Source organism: Neomonachus schauinslandi, chromosome 9 (assembly GCF_002201575.2).
Source record: "Neomonachus schauinslandi chromosome 9, ASM220157v2, whole genome shotgun sequence".
NCBI lineage: Eukaryota > Metazoa > Chordata > Mammalia > Carnivora > Phocidae > Neomonachus > Neomonachus schauinslandi.
This window is the reverse complement of record NC_058411.1, coordinates 139,172,194-139,198,013: the sequence shown is the minus strand read 5'-3', so window position 1 is coordinate 139,198,013 and position 25,820 is coordinate 139,172,194. Positions and strand designations below refer to the sequence as shown.

The 25,820-nt window shown below is 48.2% G+C and overlaps 1 protein-coding gene across 1 annotated transcript in view; it reads right to left on the bottom strand.

Annotated features, from left to right (window-relative positions):
* ALPK3 (alpha kinase 3) overlaps positions 1-25,820 on the bottom strand; it is a 47,879-nt gene that overhangs the window by 2,792 nt on the left and 19,267 nt on the right. Inside the window, exons 4-12 of the mRNA XM_021680454.2 lie at positions 25,237-25,354; positions 23,411-24,638; positions 6,753-8,832; positions 5,342-5,489; positions 4,814-4,941; positions 4,640-4,675; positions 2,213-2,493; positions 1,579-1,667; positions 584-807 (exon numbers count right to left, since the gene is read on the bottom strand). Of these exons, the coding sequence (XP_021536129.2) occupies positions 584-807; positions 1,579-1,667; positions 2,213-2,493; positions 4,640-4,675; positions 4,814-4,941; positions 5,342-5,489; positions 6,753-8,832; positions 23,411-24,638; positions 25,237-25,354 (4,332 nt within the window). The remainder of the gene's footprint in view (positions 1-583; positions 808-1,578; positions 1,668-2,212; positions 2,494-4,639; positions 4,676-4,813; positions 4,942-5,341; positions 5,490-6,752; positions 8,833-23,410; positions 24,639-25,236; positions 25,355-25,820) is intronic.

Here is a 25,820-nt window from a genome sequence, read left to right as displayed (position 1 = left end):
AGGAGAAGGATGAGGGGAGGGAGAGGAGGATGTAGAGGAAGAGAAGGGGAAGAAAGGGAAGAGAGGAAGGAGGAGGAGAAAGGGAAGAAGAGAGAAGGAGGGGAAGGGGAGAGAAGGAGGGAGAGGAAGAGGAAGAGGGAGGGGAGGGGGAGGAAGGAGAAGGGAGGGAAGGAAGGAGGAGGAGAAGGGGGAAGAGGGGGAGGAGAGGAAGAGGAGGGGGAGATGGGGAGGAAGGGGAGGAGGGAGAAGGGGCAGTAAAGCTGGGGCCCTAGGACGGAAGGGAGAGTTTGGGAAGTATGGAGAGAGAGAAAGTCGAGAGCAGAGCTGCCAGGAAGGGAGGAAGGGAGATTTTGAAAAGATTTTGGCTGTGGCTGTTTAATTAGCTCCCACGTCATGTTCTTTGAACTAAATTCCTTCTTAACTGTAACTGGAGCCCAGGATGTGCTCCTGTGGATGCCACGGCAGTTCTAGACGAGGCCACTGAGGCCAGCTCCTTGACCTGGTCCCAGGGCGGGGGCGGTGGGGGGAGGCAATGCTCCGCACGCCCTAATGCACGCGCACCCACACCCACACAGCCCCCTACCTGCCAAATCGGTGACAAGGAAGCTGCCATTTGTCCACAGGTACAGCCAGTGCTGGAAGGTCTGGCATTTGTGCTGGACCTCGGAGCTGCAGGATGCCTCCGGGGCGGCCGGGCAGGCCCCCTCCCGAGAACAGTAAGGCTGTAGGGGCTGGCCCAGGTCCTCCTCCAGAGTCGCATAGGGGATATTGTTGGCAGGCCGGTAGATGAGGTACAGTGGGAGGATCCTAAACACAGATCCACTCCGCTGTGAACAGAAGTACAGCCCCAGAGAGCCCCTCCCTCCACCGCAACTCCACACTCCTGGGTTGGAAAGAAGGGTCCTTCCAAGAATGGACTTCTCAGCTCTGGGACCGAAGGACAGGGATGGAGGCCAGCTCTGCTCTGAGCTCAGGAAAGGGAATGAGGCCGTTGGCTTCAGGGTCCTGTCCATGCCCTGAGCTCAGTGGGATTCGAAATGAATGGTGCTATAGCCCAGGAGAACCCTGAGCTTGAGTGAGGGACCCAGACCAGGACGCGGCCAACAGAAAGGAACACCTCTAGAGAGGATGCTCCATGCCAACCAGACCCCAGGGTTCAAGAGTCAGAGTTCAGGTCTCAACATGGAAACAGCGACCATTTACAGCTGACTCCTACAAAAACCTACACGGACACCTACTGCCCATGGAAGGAGTCCCGACCAGCTGGCCTGGAGGTTTACCCCACCCCCTATCACCTTCAGAGAGTCCTGGCATCCAGCCACCCGCAGACACGGAACTAAGGGGTGGGGAGCTGGGGTGAGTGGGGGGAGACCCAAGAGCAGGGCAGAGGCTTTTCTAAAGTGGGCGGTTAATCTTGAGGTCTTTATTTCTAAATTTTGTGGGACCATTGAGCCGAGCATGGGGTTAGCTGTGGGCCGTAACTCAGAATGCCCCTGACGGACCCTGAAATCACTGTTCTGGGCAGAAGCTCGAGTCAGCAGGTCTGCACACCGCGTGCCCCCCTTCGTGTGCACTTACTCGGGTACCTCCCCAAAGCCAGGGGCTGCCTGGGCTTCGGCCGCAAAGATCTTGCAGTACTCCCGACTCATGTTCTGGATCTTGCATCCCTGTGGGTTAAAGAGAACGAAGTCTGGTCAGCAAGGGTGCTTCATCGCTCTCCATCATGTCCGGCTCTAAGCGGGAGGGCCATCTGCTAGGGGACTGCAGGGGGTACTCCAGCCCTGGGAAAGGTGGGGTTCACTCCTTCCCTGCTCCCTGCTCTGCACCTGAGTTTTCTCATTTGCAAAACAAGAGGCCGTGGGCTTGTTTTCAAAGTGGTTTCCAAATTGTGTTCCCTGGAGCCCAGGAGGCAGTGCCCCCGGGGCCGGGCTGTGGGGAGCAAGGGAGACACGGGGATGGCCCACCCCACCCAGTCACTCTCCTTTCATCTCACGCAGAGGCTCCCTGCAAGGTATGGGTGAAGGCAATGAGAAAGGTTTCTGCTACAAAAATATGGTTTGAAAACTATGGCCCCACATAGCCAAGCTCTTCTCGAGACCCGTCCCAGGAACCTCATGAGGTTGACGCAGTGGCCTCTGCCTCCAGCCGGACCCAAGCTGGGGAAGGGAAGGAGGTGACAGTAGAAGGAGGGACCGGGGATGGGACACTGTACCTGAATGGTGACGTCGTAGTTTCTGCCCAGGAGAGAGGTCTCGCTGCTGGGTCCAAACACAAGCAGGCTGGACACCTTGATGATGCACGTGCGCCCTGACTCGAAGATGGGCTCCAGCCCGTAGATGACCTTGGCCTGGGAGGCCTTCCGAAGGCCATACCCATGTCCAGCCCCTCGTAGCTCCTCGCTCACCAGGCGCCCAAAGAGCTTGTCCCCCCAGCAGCCAGAGTCAGCCAGACCCTTAGCAAACACCATGGGGGTCATCTCAATCTCCTCTCCAACTGCAAGGGAACAGGGAAGATGTGGAAAACTAGAAGTTGCTGCCCCACCGAGGTGGGTCTGTCGGGCAGGGAGAGCCAGAACAGTCTCCCACCCGCCACTCTGGCACGCTCGCTTGCGCCCATGACTGCTCTTTGGGGGTCGGTACACTGCGGGGCCCAAACCAGCCCGTGAGCTCCCGAGGGCGGATCTGTGCCGAACACAACCCCCACTGTTTAACAGTGCTTGAGTGTGCCTGGCACACAGCAAGGACGAGGTCAGTGTCTGCACAAGGCACGGCTTTTCCGTGGAAGCGGCAATCCATGCATGGATTTTGTTTGGGAATTAGGTGTTTTGATCAAATGAATAAATGTCTCCATCTCAACCAACATGTTTGACCGAAACAGTCTGCAGGACCAATCCAGTAGCGTGAGCTGCCCCAGTGCTCAGACTGTGATCCCTACAAGCCATTTCCCTGTCAAGGGACCCCAAGTTCCCTAAAGAACCGGCTGATTCCAGGTCTCAGGCAGGAAGTGGACTCGATGGACCTAAAACATCCTGCCTGACCAGGGAGCAAAGAAGCCACTTTTAAAAAACCCCTGAGGCTTGTCAGAAGGACGCAGGAGCCAACTTCCTGAAGGGGCTTCCACGGGCCCAAATCAATCATCCCAACCAAAAAGAATGATTTCTACAATGTGGCGAACATATCAAATATGTTTTAAAAATTACATTCTTAATTGTATTTGGAAAAAACTCAGTCCTCCCTCCCCACACACAAAAAAACCCCAAACCTCATTGGTGACCTTTGGAGGATGCTAGGACACCAACTCAGGGCAACGAAAGGACCATTTCTTGTTTACAAAAGAAACTCAATGGATGACTGAAGAAATGACAGAATTAAAATACTCCAGTTGTAAACCCTAATGAAATCGTGGATTCAGGCAATAACTGGTAGCTGCTAAAACCTCTAGGTAACAAGTATCAGATACAGTTTTTAAACTTTTTCAAAGATAGGGCAGAAAACAACTGAATGAATGCAGGGGTCAATCTTAATGTTACTAGAATAAAACAGTCAGACATTAATTGTGTGCTTCTAGATGGGATGCTAAGGGGTAGACAGAGCACACCTGTGAGGTGTTCTTGCCCACCCCCCTTACCCGCCCCCCACAAAGAATTGCACCTGAATCTGACCAAGCCTCTCGATCGGATTACCAGTCTAGGAGAAGCACATGAGAAGGGGGACATGTTAAATGCGGTTAAATCAACAAAGTCTAGAGTGTAAGAAATCCTATCTATCAAGTGACTTCAACAAATAAAAAGGGAAAACAAAGAACAAGAACAGTTATGTATTAGAGAGACTTAAGATCCATCTGCCCAAAGCAATGAGTGGTTCCTAACCCAAGTAAACCAACCCTTACGAGACAATTGAATTGCGACTGTGTTTGAGCACATTAAAGAACTATTGCCAAGGGTTTAGGTGTGAGGTTCTATTTGATATCGATTACACTGGACAACTGATCAAAAGGCACTAGTTGAATGACTGAGTGATTAAATGAGCGAATGAATGAATGAACGCATTAGTTGGCAGTGAGGCTCTAAAAATTTATCACCAGCTGCCTTCACGGCCCTAATCCTCAGTGTATTTCCTACAGAAGCAGCACAGCCTCTTGCTCTAATGTTTGGGGAAATGCCTTATAGTCACCAGAGACCTCCTGAAGATGCAGTTTTTCTGGGTCCCTTTCCCCCAAAGTTGTGATTAAGGGTATCTACAGCAGGGCCCTAGAAACCGCATTTTTAGCAAGCTTGCCATGGGGATCGGAGGCAGGAACCCACAGAGCACGGTGAGAAACTCCAGGAAGGGAGCTGGCAGGGTAAGGCAGGCTCTAGCGGCCAGGCCTGCCCTTGGTCAAGGGCTCCAACGTGGGCCAAGGGCACAAGGCTGAATTACCCTCTTGTGGAAGGGCCCCCTGGCCACTCCTTCCCCCACGATCTTCGGAAATAGCAGTCCTCCCCATCCTCCATCCCGAGCCCTATCCTAAACAAGGAGGCCAAGGGTAGCTGGGTGTGGAGGTAAACATGGTATTTGGAATGGATAAAGTAGGTCCTCCCCGAGGATGGCAGGGGTAGGGATGAAGGCCCATCCGCTCCTCCCCCAAACAGGCATCATACCTTCACCCTCTTCTCTGGAGATGAATCCTGACAACACTGTGGGGGAGAAAAAGAAGAGGAGGCAGTTGTCCTCAGGCTGGCCTGGCCTGGAGAGAGCACCCTCCGCGCGGAGACGAGCGCGGCCCTCCCTCAGGAGCCAGGCTGGGCAGAGAGCGCAGGAGGGGGCACACTCACCCTCGGGGCTGAGGCAGAAGTCGGTAGCGGCCGAGCCGTGCTCGTTGCGGATGGTGCATCGATACACGCCGCAGTCGACGGGGGACGCCTGCACGATGGCCAAGGCTGCCGGCCCCTCATCCCCGGCACTGCAAAGAGGGGAGACCCCCCCCAGGAGGGCCATTGCCATGCACAGCCCAGGGCCGGAGTGTGGCCCTGAGGATCGTGACACCCTGTCCTCAGAGGCTGCTGTGGACCCCGGCTCCGAGAGCGCAGGCAGGGGCGAGTGGTACTGTGGTCAAGGGCTGGTCCTGGATCACACAGATCTGGCTGGCCGTCCTGGCACTCCCTAGCTCTGGGACCCTGGCAAGTGATCTCTGAGCCTCCACTTTCTCCTCTCTACTAAGGAAATACTAGAATCTCCTCCTAGGGTGACCGTGAGCATTACGTGATAGATGGGATAGAGCCACAGTGGGAGTACTATGCCCCACATTCTCATCGCTGCACTGAGGGAGCCAGGCAGGTGGACGTGGCATCCGGCTGGCTTACCTCCTGCCCACCTCGCCCACTGGGCGCCGATCCTTGGCCCACGTCAAGACTGAGTCACTAAGAATGTTGAAAAACTGGCACCAGAGCTTCAGGCTGCCCGAGGCGTCAGGAAACTGCTCCACCCGAATCTTCCGGATCACCTGTGGGGCTGAGAGCAGGGGCCCAGTTAAGAGGGACAAGCCACTTCCCTGCCATCTTGTGCCCCTCACCCTGGCCCCACCCCTGCTTCCCTGGGTGTCCCTCGTGGGACAGGTTGAGAGAAAACAGGATTCAAGCCTGCCCACAAACCCACTGCTTCCGGGCCGCCAGCCGCGTCCCACCTGCTTCTCTGAGGCGTTTGCTTTGACTCCAAAGCACACATCGTAGCTGGAAGGCCCCACTCCTGTGTCCCCCACCCCGGGCCTGCGACAGCCTCAGAGCCCAGGGCAGACAGCAGCTGCACTTGTGGGGAGCCCAGCATAATGTATATAATTGTTGAATCACTATGAAACTAATGTAACACTGGGTTACGTTATATCATATTATATTACATTATGTTATATTGTATTATCTATATGTATACATCATATTAGAGAGAGATGTTATAGTCTATTACTATATATTACATTACAACTATACTCAAATAAAAAAATTTAAAAACAAAAAAATCCATGAGAGACGAAACGCATAAATGGGAAGAAGAAACAGCACCACAAATTACCAGAATCAGAAATTCCCGAGGTCATGTCAGAACCTTCAGATATTAAATGGATCGCAGAGGACACTATGGCAAATATCACCCTATTTGTTTTTTAGATGATGTATTTTTACATTTTACATTTTTAGATGTATTTGTTTTATAGATGAAAAGGGAGAATTCACTGGATGGTATTGGCTAGGAAAGCCCACCCAAGAAGAAACAGATAACACCAAGGACCTTACATCTATTAAAGGAACTGAGTTCCCTAAAGACAACAAAGAAAACACAACGAAACATAAAGCTTCTCCTCAAATAAAATGCAAGGCTCTTGTGGCGAGAGAGAGAGAGAGAGAACTTCAGTTTGGGTTCTAGGCCCTAACTTGAGGAACCTGTGTCTGGATCCCGACCCTCCTGCTCTGTACTCGGGGGACACGTCTGTGCAGAGGGGATGGTGGGGACGAAGGCACTAGACGTAGGACACTAGGGAAGCCAGCCCCGCACTCAGGACCTGATTTCTTCCATCCTGCTTCAGCCTCAGTGGTACACAGTTGGTACTCTTCCCAATCCCAAGTGGCAGAGCCAGGACAAGAACTAGCCCTCTGACTGCACAGCCTGGGGGGTCATTCCAGGAGAATGCGTAGGAGGGACTCTGCAAACCCCTCATGGGCGTGTGCGCCCCAAGTGTGCAACCCTCTCCCCGTGAAGCCCTCCCCCGCCCTCCCCATTGCTCACCTTTTAGCAGGTCTTTGGCTTTCTTGGATTTGGCCCAAGTGTCCTGCTTGCCTTCATCCAGGGCCTGCTCTGCGTCCACGCTGCTGGCCTTGGGGCCGGAGCCCAGGTCTCCTGCTGCCGGCTCGTCCTCTGCCCGCGGCACCTCCAGCATGCCTGCCTTTCTACCCTGGGTCGGGGAGCGTTTCTCCCACCCCGGGGTCCCCGGGGACCCGGGTGCAAGGCCCTTCCTGAGCCCCCGAGGGGAAACTGTGGGGCTCTCCTTTTCTTCAGCCTTGGCTGCCTCCCCGTCTCCTCCTGCTCTGACCTTGGGGAGAAATCTCTTCCTCCGGGCCCCCAGAGCTAGCTCCTCAGGTGTAGCTGCGGGGAGGCCTGTCGAGGCCTCCTCCTCTCGGAGGGGTTCCTGGGCCCTTCTGTCTGCTGAGAGTGGTCCCTGACCAGAGGCCATCTGCCCACCCGCCTCCCCCAGAGACCCTCGCACGCTGCTCTCCTGGGAGGCCCCCGAGCGCCCAGGCCCCTCAGGGGAAACCTCGCCCTCGCCCTCACTGGATCCTTCTGATGGGAGCCCAGGGCCCTCCTCCTCGCCTACCACGATGGCAGGGACAGTGAGCGTGCTGGGGCCAGGGCCCCGGGCTACAGCCAGGGCCTGGCGGCCAGCCTGCACCTCACGATCCAGGAGGCCGGTGAGGCGGCGGGAGGTGCAGGGGCTCAGCAGCAGGCTCTGCGCGCTCTGCACTAGATGGTTGTTCTCCACGCGCTCTAGGATGCGCCTGGACGTCCGGGGACTCAGACCGGCCACTTCCACATTGGGGACCAGAGTGGCTGAGGACACCGGAGCCCCAGTGGCGGCCCCCTCCTGGGACTCCGCACCCCCGCCCCCCGTCTCTGTGCTGGAGAGCTTCAGCAGCAGAAGCAGGTAGTTCTTCAGGGAGTCTATGAGGCCAGGGTCGCAGCTTCGGGGACCTGGGGGCCTCCCCTCCACATCCAGCCCTAGGGCGCAGGCCCCCTCGCTGTCGGCTGACATGGCTGCTGGTGGGTGACTCTGGGTGGGGGTCCCTGGCCCCAGGTGCAGTGGGGGGGCCGACCTCAGCAAGGCCTGGTCCCCAGAGGGCGGGAAGGCGGCAGCACTCGTGTGCTGAGAGGCCGGAGTGCTGGGCAGTGCCTCCCGTGAGCTCTTGGTCAGGCCCGGCCCGGGAGGAGAGGGCACAGTAGGCACCTCTGGGTTCCAGCCAGCTGGAGGACAGCCACCCAGATCCATGGACGGCACTGCCCTCAGCTGCTCCTCCTTGGGGCGTGGGATCGGGCCATCCTCTGGCTTGTCCTTGACCGGACCCGACCACTCGGGCCCTCCCCGCTGCTCCGGACCACCCTGGGGAGGCCGCTGCACTGGGAGTGTGCGGCTGCCTGCCGGGGCACCCAGCAGAGCTGCCTCGTAGCTCCCGGGGGCTGTGACTGCCGCCCCTTCAGATCTGAGCACGAAACCAGGTTCTTCTGGGACAGAGGGCCCTTCAGGGGTCTGCTCAAAACACTCAATAACCTGAGGAGACTGAGGACCCTCTGAAGGGGGGCGTTTGGGGGCTCTGGACTGTGGGCTGAGGCTGGTCATGGAGCCCTTCTCTGACTGACCTTTTATGGCTGTGGGTATGCTCCCCTCTGACCGTGTCTCTTTTTCTTCCTGGATCCTTCTGTCTTCCTGAGTCCTCTTGCCCGTCTGTGTCCTTTCCACCTGTGTCCCTGCCCTTCCCTGTGCCGCCGCATCCTCCTGGGAACTCCTGGCTGACGCTGGCCTCTCACTTTCCTGTGGCACAATGTCCACCTGAGTCTTCCTATCTGCCTGTGTCCTCTGGGTTGTTTGTGTCCTGTCTCCCTGGGTCCTCCCATCCACTTGCATCTTCCCATCTGCCTCCGTATTCTTCCTGCCTCCAGGTTTCTGGTCAGCAGATGTCCTCTGATCCTCCTGGGTGTCTGTATCCATGGGCTCGATGACGCCCTGGCTTCTGGAGTTGCTGCGACCAGCAGAGACCGCATCGGCGCTGTTGCTGGCCAACACAGTAGGAGCCAGGTTTGCCTGGGATTCCGGGACCTGAGAACACACAGACAAAAGCAAGCACTTGGCTACATGAGACTTAGGATCTCTTTCAACCTGGCATCCCAGCCTCCTCTGACCTCATCCAGACGTGCCCTGATGGGAATCCTGCCACCTGGTTTTCCAGGCCTGCTAGGGGTTGGGAGGCAAAGGACGTGTGACAAAGTCCCAAGCCCACCCATCCCAATCCCTGATCCCAGAGTCTAGACCAAGGACTATCCAGAATCCAGGTCTAGCTCCGGCCCTTCCCACCCCTCCCTGAAGAAACCCTGCCTTTCCTGAAAGGCCCCTCACCCCTGTCATTTGGAGAAGAGTGTCCTCTCTCCAGGGCTTCTGAGCAAATTAATCTGTCCCTCTTTTTTGGCACTAACTGACACCAGATAGAATTATGGGCAAAATGGGAGAGAGCCAAAGGGTCTCCTGACAATGGCCTCCATGACAGCATCTGCCATTAACGTTGATCGAGTGGTAGTAATATGACACCATCCAAACAGAGAAGGTTAAAGTAATTAGGAACACCACCTGTGCTGGAAAAATCAACGAAACATTATACTATTACCCTTTTGAACACCCACTATTTGCAAAGCACTCTGCTAGGCCCCTATGTATGATGCATACACTACCTCACTTACTCACAGTATGAAATAGTTGTGAGCGTTCTCTCCATTTTAGAGATAAGAACACCGGGGCACACCGGAAGAGTGTGCAACACTTGATCTCGGGGGTTGTGGGTTCAAGCCCCACACCGGGTGTAGAGATTATGTAAAAATGAAAATCTTTAAAAACATTTTTTTAAAAAAGTAAACCTTAGAGATAAGAATACACCGATGGCCGAAAGAGAAATGTGATTATCCACCGACAGTAAGTGGTAGAGGTTAGCTCAGAAGCCAGGTGTGTCTAATTTCAAATCCCAGGCTCCCAGCTGTGAGCGGAGAATGCCTCCCAGTCAAATATAATTAAAGGATTTCCGGTCTAAACATAGGGGCACAAGAGACAAGTTGCCTCTTTTCCTCCCAAATATAATCAAAGCCAACAAAGTAAACAAGAAAAAGAAATTATAAACTTCATCATGAGTGAAACCGGAGGCATATAAAATCTATAGTCTCAAAAAAAAAAAAAAAGAAGAAAAGAAAAGAAAAACCGAGCAAGGGCTGCCTCAAGCAGATAGCTGAGCCACTGGGAGGCTGTTTGGGAACAAAAGCTGTGGGGAGAAAAGAAACCGTGAAAACAGCTCGGGCAGGTGAAGAGCGAAGAGTTCCACGGGCCTCAGAGCGTGGCCGCAAAACACAGTTACGGTAGATACAGGACTCATCCTGGTGTGATGAACCCACAAAGTCTCCCTCCAAGGAGAGCTGTGGGATCGTGGAGAGCTGGGTGGGAATCACAAAGAAGACGCTCAAGGTTGACATCCAGCTGGTGCAGGCAGAGGAGAGTGGAACGGCCCAGCGGCAGCACATCTCAGAAAATGCCAGCAAAAACATGCTACTGAAGAAACTTCTTGAAAATTTCTAAGCTTAGGAAGATGGTTTTTTGAACATATGAGGACTTAGGGAATATTGTTCCCACGAGCCCCGCTTGAGAAAACTACTAGAGAACATACTCCGGTCCACCAAAAGATGATTAGGGAAACCACAGCAAAATTCATGCTTAGCATTAAATATATTATTAATTATATAATCGAGACTAGAACCAAAGGGGTTTAGAGTGGCAGAGCAAAATGTCAGCGTTCTAGGCCCTGAGCAGGCAGAAATGATACAACTCGTACAAAAAGGGGAAGGAGGAAGAAGGTGACAAGTGGATTAAGTTCCTTGAGTCTATCACCTATACAAGCCAGGAACCAAAGATTTAATCAAAGCTGAAAAACTAGGTAATAGAAATACAGGATATCTAACTATACAGAGATAATCACCTAGAAATAAGAGGTGGGGCTAATACGAGATGGAAAATGACAGGGAAAAAGAGTAGTGGAAACACTTTATCATAGCTCATCATAAAAAATTAAGACCCTGAACAGAAGAAATGCTTAATGGTATCATATACAATATAAAATATATATTATACATTACCACATACAAATATCTCTACTTATCAGAAGAACCACACACAAAACCAAAGGAAACAGATCACATAAAGAAAGACTTTAAAATATATTAATTAAACTACATTTGAATTAAGTATAGAATTTAAAGTTACTGAATACGGAATTTTGAATGAATGATACCATTCATTCAAATATGTGAAAAATAAGAGTGTGGTGATGCTCAGAAGCCATCAAATAAAAGTCTGACTGGCCAAGGAATTACAGTAAAAATGCTCCTCCAATTTCTCTGACCACCAGTAAGATACTAACAGACAAAAACCCCTTGGAGCCAACAAACAGAGATTAGTGATACGTTAGAACCTTCTGTTAACTCCTGGTATTCTAGGATTAGGAAGCATTAACATGGGCATGAAATCTATAAATTTACAAAGAAAATGCTGACTTTGCACAATACTCATGAGAACAGAGATTTTTTGCTTTTTTTTTTTAAGATTTTATTTTTAAGTCATCTCGACACCCAACATGGGGCTCACACTCACTGAGATCAAGAGTCACACGCTCTAGAGACTGAGCCGGCCATGCACCCCTAGAGCCTTTGATTAAAGCTATCTTCTCTCCCACGTCCCCAAGCCTGATCAGTCCTGAGTCCTATCGAACCTACTTCCTCGGTGTCTCAATACCCATTCCCTTCTCTGTCTCCACTGCCAACTGCCTAAACCACACTGCCAACAATTCTGTCTTGCCTGGACTACTTTAAAGCCTCCCGACCTGTATTCATGACTCTAGTCTTTGCCTCTGAGCAACACTTACCCTCCCTGCAGCCCAAGTGGTCTTACCAGAATACAAATCTGATTGTGACACTCCCCTGCTTAAAAACCTCTCCAGGGCTCATTATCATTTACAGGATAAAGCCTAAAAGCCTGAGCCTAAAGGAGCAAAAGGTTTAAGAACACTGCTGGCCAGGGTATGGGGAAACAGGTTGTCAGCACCGCCCCTATGGATGGTGATTTAGCATCATTTAATAAAACTAAAAACACTTACATCCTTTGACCCAAGAGTTCCATTATGAGGAATTTGTCCTATAGATAGATTTCCATGTGTAAATGGACTTATAGACAAGGATTGTCACTGCAGCACAGTTTATAACAGCAAAAGACCAGAAATTACCTAAATTCCATCAACAGAACTGATCCAGTGAATTACGGTACATCCAAATTCCAAATAAATAAAATAAATATCCAAAGAGGAACGCAAGGTGTGGGATAGAAAGTACAATATGCAGCCTTTGTGTGGCAAATATACAGACGCACCCTTATTTTTAAATGCAGGGAAAATAGTTCTGGAAGTATGCCCAAAAAACCAGTTCTGGCACCTGACTTCAGGAAGAGAAACTGGGTTGGGGGTGGTGCGGTTGAGGAACACAATATTCTCCATATACCTTTTCTACTTTTTAAATTTTATACCATGTGCACATGACACATACCCAACAATTTTCAATTTAAAGTGAAAATAAATAGATCAAACTCATGTGATCAACGAAGCCCATCCTTCAGCAAAGGTCCCAGATCTCTCTTTCCAGGTTCACCTCTTGGGTTCCTCTGCCCAACACCACTAAGTTACTGTAGTGACCACTGTGCTATTTTATTACTACTTGGTGTGTTTTCTCTTTGCTGGACAGTCTCAGCCTTCTTGCTCACCTGAAAGACTCCTTCTCATCCTTGAAGACCTCACTTAAGTTTCTTCTCTTCTTGGAAGACTTCTGAGTCTCCTCCTCCACCCTCTCCCCAAAACATTAGTGGCTTCTACCCTATGCACCCATGGTGAATGTACCTAATTGTATCGGGATACCCTCACTCTGTGTGGTCGTTGTTTGTTTCATGCATGTGGCACCTGCTGATGTGTAAACTCTTCCTCTCCGAAGAGGTGGACCCAGCAGAGACCCAAGGTTAGAGGTGGTACTGCGTTACTATATGGTGAATGATCAGTTGAATGATCTGTACACTTCTGCAAAGGCTGACCTCTCTAAACACTGTGGTGTGTGTGTGTGTGCATCTACATCTGGAACTGTGTGGAGATATGAGAAGGACTGCCATGTATTTCTTTAAAATAACCATGCTGTGAGCAGGGGTGAACCCAGCTGGCTCTGTATGAGCTTTTTCACTACAAAGAAAAGCAGTAGGTTTAATTTTCCATCCTGACTTAACACCTCTTCCTCATAAATTCTCAGAGATTAAGGATGCAGTGTGATTCACCTCTGCACCCTGAACAGGCCCAAGCACATAGGAGATTCCAGGAATCAACTACTGATTGACAAGTATTATTGCTTCTAACCCTCAAGGTGGGACATAGTCCTGGAGTGCTGGTTTCGGGAAGCAGGGACAAAACCAGGAGCTTAACAGGAATGGCGAGGGCAGTGTCTGGGACCTGGAATCTCCTTCCTCTGAAACTCAGACTCAGGGCTGATACTGAGGCTTTAACATCTTTAAATGTTTGGTAGAATTGCCAGTAAAACTATCTGGCCTGAAAGATTTCCTTTTTGGATGATTTTTAGCTACAAACTTTATTTCTGTAACAATTATATAGGATTATTCAAGTTATCTTATCTCATTATTTGCAAGAGTCTGGTAGTTTGTAGTTTTTAAAGAATTGGTCTATTTCATCTAAGTTGTTGAACTACAGGCACAGTTTTTTATAATGGACCTTTATTATCCTTTTAATACTTGCAGGATCTCTAGTGATATCACCCTTCATTCCTTTTCAAAAAATCTTTTTTCTAAAGATACATTTATTTTAGAGAGATTGAAAGAGAGAGAGGGAGAGAGCATGAGTGGGGGGAGGGGCAGAGGGAGAGAATCTTCAAGCAGACTCCCCACTGAGTGCAGAGCCAGACACGGGGCTTGATCCCATGACCCATGAGATCATGACCTGAGCCAAGACCAAGAATCAGACATCCACTGACTAAGCCACCCAGGTGCCCCTAAAAATCTTTATTGAGGTATAATTGACAAAGACTGTATAATTTAACATGTACAACTTGATGTTTTGAGATACCTACATATTGTGAAATGATCACCACGATCAAGCCCTTCTTTCATCCTTAATGCTGGTCATTTGTGTCTTCTCTCATTTTTTTTTCTGAGTCTTGCTAGAGGTTCATCGATATTACTGGTTTTCTTCAAATAACCAGATTTCAGTTTAATTTGTTTTCTCCATAGTTTTTCTGTTTTCAATGTCATTGTTTTTTTTTTTTTTTTAAAGATTTTATTTATTTATTTGAGAGAGAGAGAATGAGAGACAGAGAGCGTGAGAGGGAGGAGGGTCAGAGGGAGAAGCAGACTCCCTGCCGAGCAGGGAGCCCGATACGGGACTCGATCCCGGGACTCCAGGATCATGACCTGAGCCAAAGGCAGTCGCTTAACCAACTGAGCCACCCAGGCGCCCTTCAATGTCATTGTTTACTGCTCTTTTTTTTTTATTATGTTCAGTTAGCCAACATATAGTACATCATTAGTTTTTGATGTAGTGTTCAATGATTTATTAGTTGCATATAACACCCAATGCTCTTTTCTTTATTATTTCCTTCCTTCTCCTTGTTTTGGGTTTATTTAGCTCTTCCTTTTCCAGTGTCTCAACATGGGAGCTTAGATTATTGACTTCAGACCTTTCTTCTTTTCTAATATAAATATTTTAATGCCAAAAATTTTCCTCAAAATATTGATTTTCCTCAAAATACTAATTTATGCAAACTTTTGATGTGTTGTATTTTCATTTTCATTCAGTTAAAAATATTTTCCAGTTGCCCTTAAGACTCCCCTCTTTGACTCATGAGAGTGTGTCTTAAGTTTTTTAAAGTGTTTGGAGACTTCCCTGTTTTCTTTCTGTCATTGATCTGTTGCTTAAGTCCATTTTGGTCAGAAAACAAACTTTGTATGATTTCAATTATTTTATATTTGTTAAGGTTTGTTTATGACCCAGGATATGATCTATTTTGGTGAATGTTTTATACGCACTTGAAAAGAACAAGTATTCTGTTGTTGTTGTTGTTGTTGTTGTTACATGGAGTATCCTATGCATGTGTTAGACCCAGTCGGTTGATAATGCTGTTCAGGTCTTTTCTATTCTTATTCTTACTCATTTTCAGTCTATTAGCTCAAGACATTACTGACAGAATGTTAAAGTCTCCAACTATAATGGCTTATTTGTCTGTTTCTCCTTCCAGTTCTTCATATATTTTGAAGCTGAATTGTTAGAGGCAAACACATTTCTTTATTATGTTTTAATGAGCAGACCCTTTTCTTATTATTTAATTCACAATTTTGCCCTGGTAATTTTCTTTGAACTGGAGTCTACATTGTCTGAAATTAATATGCTCACTCCAGTTTCCAATTGATTAGTGTTTGCACAGTGTATATTTTCTATCATTTTACTTTTTACCTACCTATAATACTATAGTTGAAGTCAATTTCTTGTAAAAAGCACAGAGTTGCAAATGTTTTTTGATCCATTCTCACAATCTCTGTCTCTTATTTGTGTGTTTAGACCACTTATATTTAATATAATTATATGTTTGCATTTAGGTCAATTATTTTATTATTTGTTTTCTATTTCTTTCCTCTGTTTTTCTGTCCTCTGTTTCCCCTATCCTGTCTTCTTTTAGATTATTTGAACATTTTTAGTATTCCACTTTAATTTATATATTGTGATTTTTACTATATTTCCTCGTATAGTTGTTGCTCTAAGGGTTACAATATATATACTTAACTTCCCACAGTCTATTTGGAATCAATATTTAACTCTTCAAGTGAAATATAGTCATTTTATCACCATATAGATCCCTTTTTCTCTCCCTTTTATGCTGCATGTTTACCCAGATATTTACCATTTCTGTAGTTCTTCCTTCATTCCTCATGATACAAGTTCCCTTCTGGTATCATTTCCCTTCTACAGGTAAAACGTACTTTAGCAATCTTTCAGAACAGGTCTACCAGTGATTTATTCTCTTAGTTTTATTGGGTAATGTCTTTATTTCACCTTCAATACTGAAAGACATTTTTGCTGAATGTAGACTTAGCGATTAAAAGATATTTTCTTTTAGCAGGTCTATTATTCCACTTCCTTTTGACCTCCATTGTTTCTAATGTGAAATCTGCAGTAATTTGAATCATTGTTTCCCTATAATGTGTTGTTTTTCACTGACTACTTTCAAGATTTTTGTGTTGTCTTTGGGTCTCAGCAATTTGATTATCGCTTCTTGGCATAGAATTCTGCAGGCATATCTTATTTGGGATTTGCTGAACTTCTTGTCTGTAGGTTTGTGTCTTTTGCCAGTTTGGGAAGTGTTCAGCCATTATTTATTCAGGTATTTTTTTCTGTACCACACGCTTCTCTCCTTGTGGGTCTCCAATAACACAAACATTAGATGTTTTGATATTATACCACAGGTCCCTGAAGCTCTGTTTATTTCTCTTTCCTATCTTTTTATTTTCCCTCTCTGTTATTCAAGTTGAAGAATTTCTATTGACCTATCTTCAAGTTCACTGACATTTTCCTGCCATCTTCATTCTGCTATTGTGCCCAGCCAGAAAGTATTTTTATTTCAACTATTGTATTTTTCAGTTCTGAAAATAAAATTTGGTTCTTTATATCTTGTATTTCTTTGCAGAGATTTTCTATGTTTCCATTTATTTCCTGTGTTTACCCTTACATTTTGTCACATTTTTATTTTTTTAAAGATTTTATTTATTTATTTATTTATTTATTTATTTATTTATTTATTTGACAGAGAGAGACACAGCGAGAGAGGGAACACAAGCAGGGGGAGTGGGAGAGGGAGAAGCAGGCTTCCCGCGGAGCAGGGAGTCCAATGTGGGGCTCAATCCCAAGACCCTGGGATCATGACCTGAGCCGAAGGCAGATGCTTAATGAATAAGCCACCCAGGCACCCACATTTTGTCACATTTTTATAGTTGCTGACGTTAATTGAGATAATTCCAACATCTCTGCCATCCTGACACTGGCATTCTTTAACTGTTTTTTCCCATGCAAGTTGAGATTTCCTGATTTTTCATATGCCAAGTTACTTTTATTGTATCCTAGACATTTTGAATATCATGAGACCCTGGTTCTTATATAAATCCAAGGGTGATGTTAATGTTTGTGTCGTAGCAGACAATCTACTTGGTTGTGTTCAGGCTGCAAGTTCCACTCAGCCTGTTGAGATTGTAGTTTCAATGTGAGTTCCATTTTTCAAAGCCTTTGCAGGCTATTCAGATCTATCTGATGTGTATGCCACCCAGAGACCAGTCTGGGACCTGGATGATGGTCTTTTAGTTCCATTTTCAAAGTTTTTGATACACTGTGCAGAACCAGATCCATGAATGCATAAATAGCTTGGGAACAAGGAATTTATAAACAGCTTATGAAGTCACTTTCTCAAATGTTCCTTCTCCAAGATCTCCCCTGTACTTTGTGGGTCCACAGGGTCCCTTTTTTCACTCCTCTGGACAGATAGCTGGGGCTTCATTTACTCAACATATACTTTCACACATGAACCTGTGTCCTAGGCCAAGAAAGAGACCCAAAAGGAAAAAAAAAAAAAAAAGCAACAGGGATTCATCCTACCCTCTTGGGGACCACAGCTTCTCTGAATGGAGGGAAAGATGCCCCTCCCTCAAAGTTTGACACATGTGGTCTCTTCTGCCATTACTGTCACTACCAGGAGATTCCTTTCCTATTCCTCAAACCTGATGTACAGTAGAGGGCATCTCCTAAAGTAAAGCTGATGCTTACTTCTGAGTTTCTGATTGCATTAAGACCAGGCCAGAGAATACTAGATTTAAAAAACAAACAAACAGGTAAACACTGCTAGTTCTAGGGTACTTTGAAATCTGGTCTTCTTCCCAATCTGCCTACTATTGCTTACCAAAGTCACCAAATAGCTGCACCATGCATTTTGTCCAAGTTTTTAGCTGCATTCAATGGGAGATATAGGGTGAGTGTGTTTGCCCCATCTCATCCAGAACTGGAAATGTTATAACCTTAACAACTAGCTTCATACTGGTTATTGTATTTTTCACTTCTGGATTTCCAGTTGGTTGATTTTTTAAGTCTATCCCACTTTTTACAGCTTCTAGTTCTCTGAAATTTTCAATCTTGTCTTTTTACCTTCTTTGAATATAGGAAATAGAGTTTTAGTTTTATAGTTCATGTCTGATAATTCCAAAAGTTGGAACCCCCTGTGGACACATTTATATTGTCTGCTATTTTTGCTACCTCTTTTTCATGTTTTCTTCTCTTGGAGTGCTGCTTATCTTCACTTGGATGCCAAATATTATATTTCAAACACTTTTTAAAAATAATTTGAGACTTAAAGTGATGCTAACATCCTCCAGATGATTTTTACTTCTTCCAGGTGCTTGGGGCACCAGGTATCTTGAATCACCTTAACCTAACTTCAGGGACTGAGATATTTCTTGTCACCTGGGCAACCCAGAGATAACACAGAGATTACCCCTGTGTGGGTAATTTACTTCTGGCTCACTACTTCTTCAGGGTCCCAACCCAAAGACCAGGGGGTTTACCAGGGCTACTACTCTTGAGACATAGACTCCAATCTTTGTCTCCCTAGTCCCATGAGCCTGTCTTAAACACTGCTGAGCTCTCATTCTCCTCTTCTTGAGTAGCAAATAGCCACAGGATAAAAGCTATGCCAAACACTGGATTCACCATTCTGGCTTTCCATCTCCTTCCATATCCTTGGCTGATAACTCTTCACTTTGTCCTTACTAGTTGTCCTTGATAGGGAGTTGGTCTGAACTATCTAACCTAGCATTACTGGAAGCTGATATTCAATAAATGTTAGTTCCTCCCCTTTATGTCTCACCCCAAGCCTGGATGATGTTACAGTTAAGGCTAAAAAAAAAACAAAGCAGAATACAAGACATAGAAGAGAAGAAAAAGTACTGAGAAGCTTTAAATGCTTCTGGGCATCAAGACTAGGACAGGCAGGTTTGCATTCCTCAGTAGCCCACCACCTTACCTTTGCTTCATGCTCCGTGTCCTTCCCAGAATGTCCTCCTTCCTCTCTCCCACCTATCTAAGCTCTTTCAACCTGGGATATTATGGGCATTCTTCTATACTAAAAAAATAACAACAATTTCTATTTGATGTTTTTCTACTATGGTATTTCCAATAATGAGTCCTATATATGTTGCCAGCCAGTCTGGCCACTTCCCAGATGCCTTCCCTAGAAACTGCAGACCACCCCACTCTCCTTCCCTGGAAAGCTACTGCAATAACCATTCACCACATCCTCTTTGTACTTAGGGTTTGGTATAAAGTCTAATCCCCTAGATTCATTAGATAATTCCTTAAGGATCATGTCTCTCCTCAAGCCCCCCTTCCTTCAACAGCTCTCTGAAAATACTTGTATTCACGTATTCTCTGAAAACCAAAGATCTCTTATTATGGGAGTGGGGTTTCCAAACCTTGGGATGATTATCCTCAAGACTCACAGGGTTTCCTGGAAAGCCCTCTCAGGTCCCCTCCCTCTTGGGGAGCTCTGTACTATTGCTCAATAAACTTTGCTTTGCTGCCCATCAAAAAAAAAACTAAAAAAGGGGGGTGGCACCTGGGTGGCTCAGTCAGTTAAGCGTCTGCTTTCAGCTCAGGTCATGATCCCGGGGTCCTAGGATTGAGCCCCATGTAGGGCTCCCTGCTCAGGGGGAGGCTGCTTCTCCCTCTGCCACTGCCACTCGCCCTGCTTGTGCTCTCTCTCTCAAATAAATAAAATCTTAAAAAAAAAAAAAAGACTTCCAGGGTTTCCCAAGAAGAGATACTCTGAGGTCTCATGGCATTCAGCAGAGATCTGCCATATGTACGCTGTGCCTCCAAGAATGTGGGCAGATGGGGCACTCCACCATGTCCCCACATTCCTGTACCTCAGCTCCAGAGATCTAAGCCAGTCTCAGAGAAGATCTCGGCTAGGGCACTAAAAAGCAGTCTTTGAGGGCACTGAAGGCCAGTTCCCATTCACTAAGTACCTTCAGGGAATATTGCTTCTGCTCAGGGAAAGAGCTGTCTGCACAGCATTGCTGGGCTCAAGGCAGGGGCTAAGGGGGTGGTCGTGTCTGGATGTTCTTCACAACCCAAGAGGCCTCAATCCCAACATCTGCTCCTCATCCATATCCAATATGGAAGCCTAATTTGAACTGCTGGAGATATCCCCTATATCCGGGAAAAGAAATCGAGACAGAGGAGGGGAGCGGTGGCATCACATCCCAGAGGCAGAGATCCTTCCAGAACCTGACCCTAACAAGACACATGCTGGCCCATATGAAGAAAACAACGTAACTTAAAAAGCGATATGAAAGAAGGCTTGAATAATGGAAATGAATACCATGCTGTCAGGTGAGAAAGCTAAAGATATGGGTTTTTCCAAATTAATTCCTATACTTACTATAATCCCAATCACAACACCAATGATACAGAGACAGAAAGCACATTAGTGGTTGCCTGGGTCTAGGGGGTGGGAACAAGGATGAACTGCAAAAAAGGAAGAGGGATCTTTTTAGGGTGATGGAAATGTTTGAAAACTAGATTTCGGTAGCATCTTCATAACTCTAAACTGCGTACATTAAATTGCACATTTGAAATAAGTGAATGTTATGGTATATATATTATACCTCAATCAAGTTGTTTTAAAATATATATCTAGCAAGTTTTACTAAAAGATCATTCCAAATACAAAGCGGACTTGAGTTTTCCATGAAAAGATTTAACAGGCTTTTGATCTTGTTAAAAATAGCTTACCACTTTTTTTTAAATGTGATTTTTTTTTAAGTGGTAAATATACAGGTACAAGGTTAAAAACAACAACAACAAAACTGAACAAACAAACAAAACACAGTGACATCTGGAAATTTAAAGAGTTTCAAACGATGATTCTAAAGTTTCCCTAGAGGAATAAACAAGAAAGAACAGCTAAGAAAATTTTTAAAAGAAGTCTAAGAGGGTTGCTCTGCCGGAAATTAAAGCCATAATCATTAAAACAAGATCATTCTGTTGTAAGGATCAATAAACAAATTAATGGATTATGATAGGTATATATAGGAACTAAAATAGGCTTTAGTATGTATAAAAATTAGTATATAAAGAAAGGACCACAAACTAACATCTAAGAGTTAAATATTCCACAAATGATATTGGGGGAAATTACCTATTTAATTAACCAAAAATTGAGCAGGAAACTAATTCTATACTATATACTCAAATCAATTTCAGGTTAATTTAAAAGTCAAATGGAGAAATTCAAACAACAAAAATTACTTTTAAAATGTAGATTAATACTTAACTAACCTTAGAATAGGGAAGGAATGCATAAACTATGGAAGGAATGGTTAAACTATATTTGGCACCTTATACAACCATTAAAGTTTTCCAGATAATTTTTAGGAACCATGAGAAAATGCTCATGAAATAATGAGAAGAGCAAAAAGCAGGATATAAGATTGAATCAGAAGAAGAACACACACTAAATTTTAAAAATAAGAAAACTGCATATACAGAAAGATTGGTAGATACATCACGATGCTTCTCGATGGCAGAATTACAGGTAAGCTGTTACTTTCCCCATTGCATTTTTAGGGGTTTCCCCTCATATTTTTCACCAGGAGCATGGGTTTCTTTCATAATCAGAAAAATAAAGATATTTTTTAAAGACATGGTTAAATGAGAATACGAAAAAACAATCAAATTCAGCCATTAAAAAGCAGCAGCTTCAACGTACGTATACATAGATGTTAAATGCGTTTTTCACGTGGGTGATCTATGTCACAATTTTCTAAGTAGAGAAAAGCAAAAGCCACACAGCGTCTTGCAGGGACAGTGGAGAGGCAAGGAGCGCCCTGGCAGGAGCGTGTCCCCACCACTGTGGGCAGGGAGGCCGCCTTCGTCAGACTTGGCTGCTGGCCTAGTCGCTTCCCAAATGAACTCCCTGTGGGCTGCGTCAGGCACACAGAGCGGCCCCATCTAGGCCACTAGGAACTCATCACACCAGCTGCCAACAGCCCCAGAGACCAAGCGTGAGGGCTGAGTCACCAACAGACTCGAGAGTCTGGTTTGAGGTTCGCCCCACTCCCAAACCCTCTGAACTACTGTCCCCACAGACTAACTCAGCACCACCCTTGAGACTGGTCTCTCCCTCCTTCCCCGCCTGTCATCTGTGAAGCGCCCCTTCCCATTGCCCCCTGCCCCACGAGGTCCAGAGGCAGGCAGCTTGTCCCTTCTGCCATCTGCCCCCACTCTTGAAATACTTTTCCTTTCTGCCACTTGTAGGAAATACTGCCTTTTTTCTGCCCACCGTAAAACCATCTCTGGAAAACTCCATCTGCCCTCGGAGCGCCTGGGTGGCTCAGTCGGTTGAGCGTCCGACTCTAGATTTCGGCTCAGGTCATGATCTCAGGGTCCTGGGATCCGGCCCCGCTTTGTTGAGCCTTGCATCGTGGGGCTCCCTGCTCGGCGGGGAGTCTGCTTCTCCCTCTCCCTCTGCCCCTCCCCCTGCTCATGTGTGCACGCTCTCTCTCTCTTGCTCAAATAAATTTTAAAAAATAGAAATAAAAATAAAATACCGCCTGCCCTCTGCCCCCTGAGACATGCAGCGCTGACCAAAGGGGACAAAGTGTTTCCCTCTGTCACTCCTCTCAATGCCGTTCCTCCGTCCCCGCTCCCGAAACTCCTCAGTGCTGTCGCCCACCTCTTCTTTGAAACGTGGATATCCCCATCACCTTCCCTCCGTTGGCCACGTGGCCCCCGGGAAATGATGACCCTCCTGTTCCCAAGGAAAAGAATTGGCCTCTATCCCCCACTGGAGTCATTATTACTGTATTATTCCTCCTGCCATTTCGTTAGTTCTTAACATGCACCAGGCCCTCCGCTGAGCAGGCAGATTCTCCCAACAGCCAACAAATTAGGTAGCATTTTTATTCTGATTTTACAGCTTGCCCCAATCACCAGATGCTAAGCATAGTCAGATTTGCTCATAGGTACACCTGACTCCAAAATTTTAGATAAAAACCCAGATTAAACCAGAATTTCCTGGACAGTTGATATTGTTAAAAATCTTCTGAGAAGCATCCAGGTCGAGACCCACCACACACAACAGCTCACCCCAGCTCCTCAGTCTCCCCATGAGACACTGTTGCCTCAGTATACCCCCAAGAAAACCCTCCCCTGGCTCTTTCCTCCCCAAAGAACATCGTCTCCCTCCACCTCCCTCCCTCCGCCTCGGCCGTGAGCTCCCAGGCTGTCACAGGGTAGGGTCACAGGCAGGCTGTGTTGCCCTCATGCCCGGCGTCTGGAGATTGGCTGGGGCTAAGGCCAGGCCTGTGGTCCCCTGCTCCTGGCTGGCACTCCATCACCACCTCACCCCCTTCTATAAATAGCCCACCGCTCACTGGCTGCCGAGCTCTTGGAGCAAGAGTTTCCATGAGGTCAGCTTCCCAGAGCAGCCTCCAGGCACCCAACACCCACGCTTACCTCTCCCGAAGTCCTGTGGCCTGCTCGCCCCTGCAGGGGGCTGTCCCGGGCACCGTGTCTCCGCCGGGCAGGGGGTGTGGGCACTTGGGCAGAGGCCTGAGGTGGGGCCTTCCCTGAGCTCTGGGCCCCTGGTTCTGGAGCTTGGCTCGGGGAAGAATCAGGCTTGCTGTCGGCGGTGGGCTCCCCTTTGGGCTTCGGAGGGGCAAATCTCTTCCTGTTGAAAGGCCTAGTTGGCTGGGGGGCTGAGGACGTGGGCTGGCCAGGGGCAACAGGCCCCCTTTCACTTCCAGCTTCACTGGGTACCTTCCCCAAGGGCATCTCTCCAGGTGCCCTGCCACTTGGGGCCTGGGGCCCCTCCTCCCCGTTCGGCCTGCCCGCCCGGGTGCTTTCCAGGGAGAAGTACGCTTGCTGGTCGGGGCCTGGGACGGGGCCTGGGACGGGGCCTGGCGCCGGGGCATTCTGGGCCTGCTCTCGAGTGCCCGCAGCTCGAGCTGACTTCCTGAGGCTATCCACTCCAGGGGCCCCAGGCCCCCATGCAGCCCTGCCTCTGGGCCGGGTCTGGACCTGCTCCATGTCCGTGGGCCCCTGTGTCCCAGGCTTGTCGGAACTAGGGGCACGGCTTTCAGAAGATTGTTGGCTTCGAGCTGCCTTCTCTAACTCTGGCTTCCGTAGACCTTGCTTAGGTTCCTCATCTTTCTTTTTCTTCTTGGCCCCAGACTCCTTTTGGGGGGCTCGCTGAGGCCCCAGCTCCATGGCCTCACAGATGTACGTCAACAGGCCGTGCTCCCCATCCTCCCCGTTCTCGGGGGCAGCCTCCCCGTTGGTGGTCACCTCTCCGGGAGCAAAACTGTTGATGAGGCCCAAAGCTGGGTGCTGACCAGGCTCAGCCTCTTCCTTCTGCCAAGCCGCTGGGGTCCCGTCCTCAGCCTCCCTGGTGGGGGCCGAGGGCACTGACGCCTCATCCCCGCTCAGCCGCCGTTTCCGCTGGAAGCGGTCGGGGCTGAGCTTGCGCAGAGTGTCGGCGTCCCCCACCACCTCCTTCCTGGGCTTCCAGTTCTGCTCGATCTCTCGCATCTTTGCCGCAGCCTTGCACTTCAGTTTGGTGAACCAGCGCTGGTGGATCTTGTACTCAGTCATAGTGCCAACCTCCAAGACCCCTGAGCAGGACACGATGCCCTTGGTGTTCCGGGCAGAGGCCTGGTAGATGGCCGCATCTTCCTCTTGACACCTAAATGTAGGAGCACAAGACGCTGACTCTCCCCTCCTGCCAGGTGAGAGGCCCTCTACCCCACAACCAGCATCTCCTGGAACCGAGCGTGCTGCCCCACCCCCTACGGGTCCCCCCGAGCCTGAGTGCCACACCCCACCTCCGACACCACTGCATCCAACACTCCCCGTTACATTTGGGGGAACTGAGGCTGGCAACAGGGAGGGAGCTGGCCCAGGTCACGCTGTTCCAGGAGGGATTAGACGTGAGGCCCAGGAGAGCTCCCTTCAGAAGCAGGTGACCCATTCAGCCCCTTGTGAAGTAAGGATGACACAGGAGCTTTTCTCAGTAGCTGACCTCATGGAAAATGTTTCCACGGGTCGGGACCTCCTCCGGTTACGCTTCACTCTCTGGCTGTCAGAAATCCTCCTGCCCTGGCCTTAGGAGATCCCAGACCCTGGCAGGCAGGCAGCTCGCCAGCAGGTTCAACTCAGCAGCAGAAACCTGCCCTCCACCCTAGGATCCCTCCTGGACACGAGTGTCCAGCTGAGCCCATCTCTGCTGGGGCCACAGGACGCCCAGGAGTGCAGAGAGAGCAGGACGGGCCGCTTTCCCCCACCTGTAGAGATGGAGTGTGTGACGGTTGCCCTGGTGAGTGATCTCATACTTCGGCAAACCACAGTAGCGGTCCAGCTCTATGTCATCCTTGCACCAAGTCACCTCTGGCTCCGGGTATCCTAAGAAGGAAGCGGGGGACTGGGTTTCAGGAAGACCAGTTCCAAAATAGGAGAAGGAGAGAATAGGATGCCACAGCTTCCCCAGACCACCTTCCCCCCTCGCCGGAAGAAAAGGGCTATCATTTGGCTCTGTTTATTTTTAGAAGCTAGCCCATGTCAAGGCAGAAAACTGTTCTGTTTCAGCAGCTGGGAGGCATATATGGAGGAGAAACTTCCTAGCGGGGAAGCAAGAAGTTTCCAGAAAGCCTTGGCTGGTAGTAACAAGCCTCCTTCTTTTGGTGTCCTGATCTACATTCTCAACTGCAGTAATAGCTCTATCCTCAGAGGTCTCCCCCAAGTACCCCAACATCAAGAGCCTTCTTTTATCCCAGGTTGCTGAGATGCTGGCATCATTTGCTGACACAGCTAAAACATCCATCCATCCATTATCCATCCATCCATCCATCCATCCATCCATCCATCCATC